The sequence below is a fragment of the Protopterus annectens genome, chromosome 15.part0 (genome assembly GCF_019279795.1).
Source record: "Protopterus annectens isolate FY-2018-M chromosome 15.part0, PAN1.0, whole genome shotgun sequence".
NCBI classification, from domain to species: domain Eukaryota; kingdom Metazoa; phylum Chordata; order Ceratodontiformes; family Protopteridae; genus Protopterus; species Protopterus annectens.
The window spans coordinates 193149789-193161924 of NC_056749.1; the positions used below are offsets into that span (position 1 = coordinate 193149789).

The 12136-nt window shown below is 39.6% G+C and overlaps 1 protein-coding gene across 1 annotated transcript in view; it reads right to left on the minus strand.

Annotated features, from left to right (window-relative positions):
• Nucleotides 1-515: 515 nt before the first annotated feature.
• The window catches only part of LOC122789809 (rho GTPase-activating protein 6-like), a 442274-nt gene continuing 430653 nt past the window's right edge, over nucleotides 516-12136 (minus strand). The window contains exon 11 of the mRNA XM_044057251.1: nucleotides 516-2434. Within this exon, the coding sequence (XP_043913186.1) occupies nucleotides 1911-2434 (524 nt within the window). The 3' untranslated portion in view covers nucleotides 516-1910. The remainder of the gene's footprint in view (nucleotides 2435-12136) is intronic.

The window sequence follows — 12136 nt, forward strand, 5'->3', positions numbered from 1 at the left end:
CCAGAATCTTAATTCAAATGCTAAGATGCACAACTAAAAATAGAAATCAAAATTTTACAAACAGAAATTTATGTCTTGCCTTAGCAAATCTCTTTGAATAAAAGCATTTTTTGTTGTGCATCCTAGCAATGCAATTAAAAGTCTATTGTATTTTTAAAAATGATCAGAAGGATAAAGATAAAGTGTCCCATATTCAATATATATATATTAGCTTTGGTGCTGCTGTTTACTGAAGGACCAGTTGCAGACTATTTTTATATTGTTGTTCATGCAATTAAAGAATGTTTGGGCAGTGACATAAGAATGATAAATAGAAATCCTGGTACAGTAAAACATAATACAAAAATATCTTTGTCATTCATACTTTGCATTTCTTTACCTTAAGAAAGTGCTTCACATGCTACTTTAGAGTCAGCATGAAAGTTTATACCAACATTCTCTATTAAATGCCAGAATCAATAACCTGACTTAAAATTCTGCACAACTTTTTTTGATACTGAAAACACACACACAAATGTTAATATCAGCTTTACTAAAAAAGAAAGATGTACACTGCTTAATTTCCAGCACTAAGGCCTGTTTTAGCTGCACTTCATGTCTCGGCTAACTTACAGAAAGGCAGGAGCATGTTAAATCTTATAGTACAATATCCAAACTTGGACCACCCAATCTGCTTATTAATAACTTAACCATTATAGTGAGAAAATTAAAACTAAGGTGACTCCAGACTTACGTTTTGCATTTTTTCATGGTGCTTACATCAGCCGATCTATGCTGCTCTGTAAAGTGGAACAGAAACAGCCACACAAATATTATGAACAGAGACTTCTGTTATATAATGCACTTACCTTAAGGAGTTACTAAATCGTAGACGTGAGTAAATTCAGCTTCAGATAATTCCATTATACTGCCTATCAGTCTAGAAGTTGCTGCTAATGTTACTTCATTTTTTCATGTATATTGACAGCAGGGCTTACACGCTCAAGCGATAAAGAAAATTTTTCTTTAATTGTGCCAAAATCTGTCACCTAGTGACTAACATTCTCCATTGCACTCATTGTTCTGAACTTAATTTTTTTTTATGATTGCTACAGAACAATGTGTTATTTTTTCTATTAAAGTATTATTTACAAATAGTGATATTATAATGAAGTCATCTACTTGTGCAAGTTACATTTTAAGCTAACACACTAAAGCATATACCTTAGTGTTTAAAAAGATGCATCTCTTCTGAAACCCACACCCACGCCATTCTTTAATGGTACAACTTAGCAGCATATTTGTAAATGGTCAGTTTAAGCTTATTGACAAGACCAGGGTACAAAGGTGACTCATCATTTTACACCCACATGTGCCAGTGCAATACGGAACTAATGTAGAAAGAAAATTATATTTTTGACAAAGGCAAGTTTATTAAGAATTATTTGCTAATCAATGCAAGTTTCCTAGGCTACACTAGATGGATGAAGGAGGACTGCACACCATTTATATAAGAAGAATGTTCTAGGCTTCATTCCATCTACCCTTCATTATCTTTACAAAGCCATTTTATTATCTGCTGTGAATTATATCTGACATATCAAATCATTTAACTCAGTTATTCAGACTTTAAAACTATATTGATTTTTAGATACTGCATGTTCTGAAATCTTCAGTTTGGTTAAGGAAAATTGTTGGGTTTATGTGAAAAAACAGATCACTGAAAAAGCCCTGTTCTTAGCCTTTGCTTTATTTTTATGAAATACTACTTCACACCTTAGGTGCACATTTCAGCACTGCGTTTTTTCCTGTCTCACTCTTGATTCTTTTAAAACTAAAGTGTCTGTCCACATCCAACTTTTGCTGCATGTAAATATTCCTGGAATATCACAAAGCTCAAGTAACAATTTGCACAAGCTGTAGCATAACTGTCAAACCACTGTTTCTTTGTGAGACCCTGTTGTCTCAGCAGTACAAAAATCCCAGAACTTTGGAGACGATGTTGCTTCCTCATCTAACCCGCTGCTTCTGGTGTCCTTTGTAAGCAATGCATCAAGCATGGTCTTGTTTGGTTCTTCATCTTGCAAAGAACTAGCAGAAGATGACAGTACTTGTCTGGTAGTTGCTGTTCCTGGAGGGCTTCTTTTGGCAAGCTCCTCACAAAATGCAGGTGGAGACATTCTTATCTCAGCTGATTTAGGGTTTAGTGTCTCCTTCACCTGACTTATTGTCATATCACCATGTGAACGTAACATGCATTCAGCAATTCCTGTCATTTGATTACACTTCGTGGCAGATAAGTGCTCATGTTTGTCACTCTTAGGGTCAGGGGTCAAACATCCATTGTTTTGCCATTGATCCCTACAGACTGGATTGTCACTCAGAGTGAGATTTTCATGGGACCGAGAAGTTAACCTTGCTCTTAAGGAATTTCTGTGGATTGCATCAGAAGGACCTAATTAAGTGAAATGAAAAAAAAAATGAATTAACATTTTGTAAACTATGACAACATCAACAACTTTATACAACTACAGTCACAAGAATATGAAATGAGTGCATCTAACCAAACAGTGGCATCACTATGGATTAAAAAGGCTTCTGTCATGATTGGCAAGGATATGTGGGAAGACACAAAACAAAAGCTAAGGATATGTGGGAAGGCACAAAACAAAAGCCAATACAAAAACTAAGAACCTGGAAGTTCTTGTTTTTGGATATGAATAGTAAAATACAAGCAGTGAAAATGTTTTTAGTCTCTTTAGTTTTATATCAGGCATATTTTTATCAGCCACAAGTTGTGGACAATAAAGAATTGCAGAGCTTATTCTGGGAGGAGGGCAAGTGTCAAGTGGGATCCTTCCAATAGATCAAGACAGTTTAGGATTACTTCATTTACGGGTATATTTTAGAGCTACACAATTAAGGCTTATATACATAACAAAAGCAGAACATTATAATTGTAGTGGAAATGGATGATGAAGGAGGAAAGAAATTCAACAAATAAGGAAAGAGCAGGATTTTGTATGCAGATCGTTAAGGAGAATAATAACCATATATAAATAGTATATTCATAAATTAGCAGAAAGTATACTAAGAACTAAGCCAACACAAGAATGGAGAAAGGAAATTCTGCTGATAGGGATGACTACAAGTAAGGGTACAGTGAATAGCAAACAGGGGGCTGTAATTTACTGCAGAAAACTGGCAAAGGAACCAAGGTATTGGGGGTAAGTGACTAGAGAGGGAAAGGTAATAGAATGGGAAGAGGCTAAGAAGGTATTTGAACTGCAGGCTATAGAGAATGCCTTCCCTACCAGGAACTGGTATCAGCGAACAGGCAAAGGGATGGGGAATCCTAAGTGAAAGACCTGCTCTGGTAGAGATTTTAGCTGAACTAGAACAGAAGATGTCATTAGAAAAAGAGATACTTAGTAGGCATACTTCTCAACTGTCCTGTTTTAAACAGAACATCCAGATTTTTGCCTTATATATTTAGCCTGTTTCTCACAAAATTTATGCTTTTCCTGCAGTCTTTCATGATTAAAGTCACTAAAAATGACATACATTTTAGTTTCAGACTTCATATCATTTAGAAAATGCTTGCTAACAGAAATTCTGTTATTCTAACAACTTTCTAACAGCAATATTTAAAATCTGTCCCTATTTTTGTGGCCTTTGTTCCCACCCCACCCCGGCCATTACTTTAGGCTTTGTCCAGATTTCTTGCACTGACAGGTTGAGAGGTATGCTATATAAAATATTATACAATGACCCCCATTAATATTCCAAAATGTGCACGCTGATTGGTCAGTGTGCACGTTGTAAATCAAAGACTTATACTAATGGAAAAAGGTCCGGTTGCATGGACTTTTTCCATTAGTATAAGTCTTTTTTTTTTTGTGGACAGCAACGGAGAATGGAAGAGCTCCATTGCTGTTATCTCGCTATGTTAAATGAGTTTTACATAGTGAGATATCTTAAAAAAAAAAAAAAAAAGCATCGGAGAACTTCCTTTCTCTATTGCTTTTTTTTAAAGCCATCTCACTATGTTAAACTCAAGTCCATTAACAACAGGTACTGTTATGACTCCATCATAGTCCATGTTGGTGTGAACAAATCGAGGCATACCTCACTGGACTATATGAAGACAGACAAGACTTAGCTCTTTGATTATGTGTCTCAGACAGGTATGTCCCTACCCTTAAGTAGCACTGTACCTTCACCAAGGATGATGCCACAATCTTCTTTTGGCTGCTCCTGTTAGGGGTCGCCACAGTGGATCATCTGTTTCCATTTCTTCCTGTCTGAAGCATCTTACTCTGTCACACCAACCACCTGCACATCCTCTCTCACCACATCCATAAACCTGATCTTATGCCTTCCTCTTTTCTTATCTGGCAGCTCCATCCTTAGCATCCTTTTTCCAATATACCTAGCATCCCTCCTCAGCACATGTCCAAACCAGCACAATCTCACCTATCTGGCTATGACTCCAAACTGTCCAACCTCAGCTGCCTCTGTAATATACTGATTCCTAATCCTGTCCATCCTCGTCACACCCAATGCAAATCTTAACATCCTTAACTCTGCCACCTCCAGCTCTGACTCCTGCCTTTTTTTCATTGCCACCGTCTCCAGCCAATATAACATAACTGATGTTACTACCCTCTTGTAGAACTTGCCTTTTACTCTTACTGGTACCAGTCTGTCACAAATTACTCCTGACACTCTTCTTCACTCACTCCATCCTGCCTGTACTCTCTTCACCTCTCTTCCACACTCACAATTACTCTGAACTGTTGATCCCAAGTATTTAAACTCATCCACCTTCGCCAACTCTACTCCCTGCAGCTTCACCATTCCTCTACCCTCCCTCTAATTCACACACATATATTTCGTCTTAGTCCTGCTGACCTTCATTCCTCTCCTCTCTAGAGTACATCTCAACCTCTCTAGAATCTCCTCAACCTGTCCCTACTCACTGCAGATCACAATGTCATCTGCAAACATCATAGTCCACGGGGACTCCTGTCTGATCTGGTCTGTTAACCTGTCCATTGCCATTACAAATAAGAAAGGGCAGAGAGCTGATCCTTGATGTAATCCTACCTCCACCTTAAATGCATCCATCACTCCTACTGCAGACCTCACCACTGTTGTTCTAAACTTGTACATATTCTATACCACGCTTATATACTTCTCTGCAACTCCTGACTTCCTCATACAATACCACTACTCCTCTCTAGGCATACTGTCATATGCTTTCTCCAAGTCTGCAAAGACACAATGTAACTCCTTCTGACCGTCTTTATATGTCTCCATCAACACTCTCTGAGTAAATATCGCATCTGTAGTGCTCTTTCCCAGCATGAAACCATACAGCTGCTCACTAATCATCACCTCCATTCTTAACCTAGCTTACACTACTCTTTCCCATAACTTCATGCTGTGACTGATCAGTTTTATCCCTCTGTAATTATTACAGCTCTGCACCTCACCCTTATTCTTACAAATTGGTACCAAAACATTTCTCCACTCCTCAGGCATCCTCTCACTTTCCAAGATTTCATTAAACAATCTGGTTAAAACCTTCACTACCATCTCTCCTAAACACACCTCCATGCTTCCACAGGTATGTCATCTGGACCAACAGCCTTTCCATTCTTCATCCTCTTCATAGTTGTCCTTACTTCCTCCTTGCTAATCCTTTGCACTTCCTGGTTCACTATCTCCACATCATCCAACCTTTTCACTCTCTCATTCTCTTCATTCATCAGCCCCTCAAAGCACTCTTTCCATCTGTTCAACACACTCTCCTCGCTTGTCAGTACTTTTCCTTTATTATCCTTTGTCACTCTTACCCGCTGCACATCTTTCCTAGCTCGGTCCCTCTGTCTAGCCAATTGGTACAGGTCCTTTTCTCCCTCCTTAGTGTCCAGTCTTTCATACAACTCTCCATATGCCTTTGCCACATCTCTCTTCACCAAACGCCTCATCTCCTTTAACTCCTGTCTACTTTTTACATCTCTCTGACAATCCCACTTCTTCTTTGCCAAATTCTTTCTCTGTATACTCTCCTGTGCTTCCTCATTCCACCATCAGGTCTTGTCCTTCTTCCTCTGTTGATATGTCACACCAAGCACCTTTCTAGCAGTCTCCCTTACCAGCTCTACTGTAGTTACCCAGCTAGATGTCACAATACAAACAAAAAATGATTGACTTCAATAGTTGGCTTAGTTACTGCTGTTGTTCTAAGGGGATCCAGTACCGATCAGCCTGGGATGACATGGTCAATAGACCTCAAAGCTTTGCCAGAGGTGGTCTTTATCTATCACCTGTAAGATTTCGGTTACCGGCTAAGACACTTGCCTCCCCCCATAGCACTTTTTTTAGGCAATGTCACAAGAACATAATTCCTGACATAAAAATATCCTCAAAAAACAACCTCAAGATTATGCTGTTAAACACTAGCAGTCTGAACCTGAAAGTGCACTAACTGGAAACAATCCTAACTTTGGGAGATGCTGACATCTGTGCAGTCACAGAGACCTTGTTTAAGGTCACGGAAAGCACCCCAACCATACATGGTTTTAATGCCTTCCACACATTCAGACCAATAACTGAAAGGGGGAGAACTAAAGAAAGTAGACTATCTATATTCAAAGATAAATACACCTCTAGATTGGTTAAACAAAATGATTCCCTTGAATTACTCCATGTGCAATTGATTACAGGTAAGACCCCACTCCACATTATGGCCAGCTATAGCCCCCCTCCCTATGAACCTACATTGCCTACTTAGATCTTCTTGAGTCATTCAAGATATAACCAAACACCTTGGTTATGGGCGACTTTAACTACCCATCCAGAAATTGGGTAAATTACACTTGCTCTAACACACTTGCCCAAAGGTTCTTGGACTTCAATAACTCCAATGCCTTGGATCAGTTGGTTGACACCCCTACTAAGGGGCCAAACATTCTGGATCTGGTGCTCACTAACATGGGAGATCACTTCACCATCCCATGTGTCTGGCCCTCCCTGGTAACGTCTGATCATAAATTAGTCTTGTTAGATGTAACAATAACATCTGAACCCCCCCCCTTTGCAGTAACTATGCTAAAGAACTTCTCCAAGGCCAATTGAAGCCTATTATGGGATGGCATTAATAGGTTCATAGCCCCTGCCCTCACTGATGGCAAGGACACTGTGATACGAATGTGATACTAAAGAGAGGTACATTGAGTGAGTGTGATATCTGATCATTTGTTGCCTCGCTATATCTCGACATTCTCTTTATTTTCTTTATGACGTAATGCGATATTCTGGAAGTGTCAGCATGCATGAGAGATGATGCGTTGTTCCAGAACACTTTAGTGATTTCAGCAAAGTCACTACATTTGATTACGAAATATGTCTTGTATGTGTATGTGTGCTGGGATATTCCAGTAAAGTACTAAAACTTGTAAAGTCACTGAAATATTCCAATGTAACACTTGAAAATTGCAAAATCATTGTATTTGGCAGGAATTGCTGTTCCTTCTGGGGTGGGTGGCCAACACCACAGAATGATCTAGCTCCAGCCTACACTTGAAAGTACTGATTCTTATGACTTGTGGTAAACAACTCGGTTATATATAGCTGGGGCTCCCTGCACTCAGACAGAAGCCTCACCTGTGGAGTGGACGGTCTGCCCAGGACTGTTTTCCTGATAAAGACTCCTGCCTGACTGAAACAGGGCTTCCCAGTCAAGGATGAAGCTTTCTCTATCGGTGATGTATACCTTTTTTTTTAAATGTATTGTCTAATTTTCTAATTTACTGCGGTGGTGGTGCTGCGGTAGCATTGTCACCTCACAGTTAGACGTTGCCCATTCGATTCTCAGTTAGAGCGTCTTCGGTGTGGCAACATGCGTGAATGGGCGTTCCTTCATTGAAGGTTGTGCGTTAGGCCCGGCAAGCCAGCACGTAAAAATCTACTGCCAATCATTAGCGGACCGGAGTTCCGTTGTGGCAACCCCTAATCGGGAAAAGCCGAAAGACACAAACAGTTAAATAGAGTTTACTTAGTTTTCTGCTTTAGTGTAATTTACTGTTTAATAACAGAGTTTATTTAGTTTTATGTTTAATGACAGAAATAAAGTTAGTTACTAAATAATTTCTTTAGTGTGAAATGAATTATTTTGAATCCCGCTCATCAGGCAATACAGACACCTATACTGGGATATACACCAAAGCTTTATATAAATGTCTATACAATTGCATTGTCTCAGTAGTCCCTGTAGGACCAAAATAAGATCCTCAAAAAAGACCAAACCTGCCTGGTGGACATCTGCCATAAACAGATTATACAATAAGAGAAAGAAAGTGCTGTCTAAGAACAAGAAGGAATGGTCTCCGACTTGGATACACTCCCTCATCTTAAACAAGCAAATAAGACACCTTGTAAAGTGTTCCAAAGCTAATTTGTATTCATAATTAGCTTTGGAACACTTTTCAAGCAAATAAGACACCTTATAAAGTGTTCCAAAGCTAATTATGAATACAAATTAGCTATCCTGGCTAATAACCACAAGGCTTTCTTTAGCTACATATGTAACCTTAAAGGAAAAACTCAGATTTGCGCAGAACTTGTAGTCAATGGCACCACATATACAGAATCCATGGAAATAGCCAATCTGCCAGTGGATGGGTTCAGTGAAAACCTCTCCCCCTGTCCCCACCATATATACCCTAAAGCATCCCTGCTACCTGTAATCCACCTAGTATCTCTAAGCAGCAGTTCTAAAACACACTCTCCAGAGCCAAAAACTCAACCTGTATGGGACCTGATAACATCCCAGGCTGCATTCATAATGGATTAAAATAGAAATTAGCAACACTGCTGGGTACCCTTTTCAACCAAAGCCTACGCACCAGTTTTGTCCCTGCTGAATGGAAAACAGCTACCATCATCCCTTTGCATAAAGGGGCACATCCACCAACCCGGGGAACTATAGACCTATAAGCCTGGCCAGCCTAATCTGCAAGGCCATGGAGAGAATCATCATGGACCTTATCAACAAAGATATAGGGGACCCCCAAACGCTTAACCCAACCCAGTTTGGGTTTGTTAAAGGGAGGTTATGCCTGTTAAACTTGGTGGACTCAGTCACCAAAGCCCTGGATGAAGGCAAATCTGTGCATATGACACTATTTCCCACTCAGGAATCATTGATAAACTCATCCAGCTGGGGATTAACCTGTATATTGCTCTTAGGTTGCAAGCTGGCTCACTGATGGATCACATACAGTCAAATTAGGTGACTCAACCTCCAGCAGCAGACCTGTAAGCAGTGGTGTTCCACAGGCTTCAGTGCTGGGGCTCCTATTGTTTGGAATCCACTTCTCAGAAGTACAGGCAAAAACAAAAAGGTCTGTGGCAGACAAAGTTTGCTGATGACTACAAACTGGGAGTGGTCAGTGAGTCCCCAAGCGAAGTAAACATCCTACAATAGGGACTTACACAGACCAATGACTGCTGCTAAAGTCATGGGCCAAAACTCAGTGCTAAAAGATGCATCATCCCCTTCAGTGAGGGAGATGTTCCAGCACATTACTACATTAATAACAACACCCTAAGCACTCAAACAGTGGAGAGAGATTTGGTAACAGGTTGACAGCAACCTATCCTTTGACCACCCTGTCTCCACTGTGGTAAGAAGGGCATTCTATGTAGCCCACATCATAAGGGCATTGCTTCCAGAACAAGAGAGGTTTTTACTCCCCCTGCACTGATTCCTCATCAAGTCAATAATAGAGTACAATGCTTCCTTTGGTATGTACCTTAGCGGGCACCTGCAGCAGCTGCAGAGACTTCAAAAGTTTCTTACAAAGAAAATTCAGGGTCTTCATAACATGTCATATATTGACAGACTGAAATCACTGTCACTATACTCCATGTCATACAAACTACTCAGAGGCAACCTGTGGCTCGTGTATAAAGCAAATCTTAGACCTTGCCTTAAAGGAAGAGCTGCACATTTGTAAGTCAAAATGTACATAATGCACTCACTCTAAGGACCTTAACCTACTATGTGGCATCAAAAGAACTTGCTGGAGAGTCAAATTCATTTCCCAAAGGTTACCTGTTTTCTGGAACAAGCTTCCAATTCAAGTCAAACATAGCCTCTCGTTGACTCTGTATAAATGTAATTTGGATGACTGGATGGGAAAACATAAATTCTCCCCAGGGATTTCACCCATGTCAATCTTGGACAGGGGCAGTAGGTGTTGAATTAGTCTACCTGAAATATAGAGACTCTGGGGAACAAGTGTTGAACTTGGCTAGGCTTGCAAGGGCCTTTGGGCCATTAGCCTAGTAACCTCCTATGATCTTATAACAAAGACAGAGAATGTCAAAGATAATACCATTGTAATATGAACTACTGTTTTGTTTAAATTATGAAAGTTAGCAATAAACAGCTCGCCATGAGGACAGGCATCAGTACAGACTACAGACACTGTGCTACAGCTCTTCTGCACTCTTGTAACTGCAATGATAATGCTTACCACACATGCGCACACACACACAGAGCACTTTCAGCCATGATAACAAATCCAATATCAGGCTTCATTTATGAAACTACAGTACCCCTGCAACTTCATAAATCAATGCTCTTACTGTACTCCAAAACCACAGCTACCTACTGGTTATGCCCTCCAACTATTTGTACCTGGGGCAGTCACCTCCTTTGCCCCATCCTAGTTACTGTTCTGAATATATGTTTTACTTATATGTCTGTACTTACCTTGAAACTGCAGGATGAAAACTCTAAGCAGAATTCTATTGTGCCTAATATCTTTGGGTCTATATTGAAGGAACGAAAGCTTCAAAGTGCGAATGCTCAGATGAACGAAAATGCCGCAAGTCGAAAATGTTATTGTGGGGGGCTGCACCCCCTGCTAAATATATATTCCAACTCAGAGATTGCACTGCAGTGAAGAAAGGGCAAATATTCCGATCTTCACTGTATTGCGTTAAAAAAAAAAAAACAAACTTGGAGTTGTGGCATTTTCGATAATCTGAGCGTTCGCACTTTGTAACTTTCGTTCTTTCAATATGTAACCAATATCTTTTAGGACTTGTTTCTCATTATTCTTTTTAAATCAAATTTTTATTATAAACTTAATCATGTATGTCTATTAACTGATTAACAACCATGCTTGATGTATATCAAGTAATTTTTAAAGCTGTTCCTGGAACGTTGCCCCCAGGGTCTCTTCAAAAAAGGCATCCTACCTAGTCAGATATTTTTTTGTGTATGGATTGCAGGGCCTTATCATCATAGGTTCATAGGTTAGTACTAGGCTAACTGCCCTCATGGGTCATTTTAAGCCTAGGCAATTATCCCATGCAAGAATCAAACGCTGCACCTTGCGTCTGCAAGGTAAACAGCTTAATCATTATGCCAGCCTCACAGCATATTTTGCCATATTATAGGAATACATTGAGGCAAAAAGCTGTTCAACTGATCTGTCAGTAATATATACTAACTTGTTCACAACCTGTTGAAATATATAGAAAATATCAGAAAAATAGCTACTTGAAAGCATCAAAGAGAACCTACTGGCATAACCAACAGCATTCATATAGCTGCCCTAACATGAACTGTAAGAACATTCAGCACTTAAAAGGCATCATCAACATATATAAGACAATTATGCATCCCTAACCAGTGTCCGTCATCTGCAGTTGGGAGATAAAAATGTACCACTATTGGCTCCATTTATTCAAGCATATAATTTGGCTAGACCATACTTTGAGCAAGTGCCTAAGCCGATGTATTGATGGTATGAAGGCCTCTGGAAGTTTTTTTCTTCACTGGCAAATAAAAAGGAGAGATAAGTGGCTACTCCAGTCCTAATACAGTAATCTTCAGTATTATCCAATGTAACGTTATTACCCACAATGCCAAACAGCAAGAATTTCTAATCCTCTTTATCTGGGATTTTTGGTCCTTAGAGCCCATTCCACACCATGAATAATCAAGTGCCATCTATTTCATATTGCTTGGCATAACACATACAAGATGAAAATAATTTCCATCTTCCTGACCACAGTGCCAACAAGTACTCTCTCTTCTTATGCCTCTTGCAAACAGCTGGTGGGGATATTG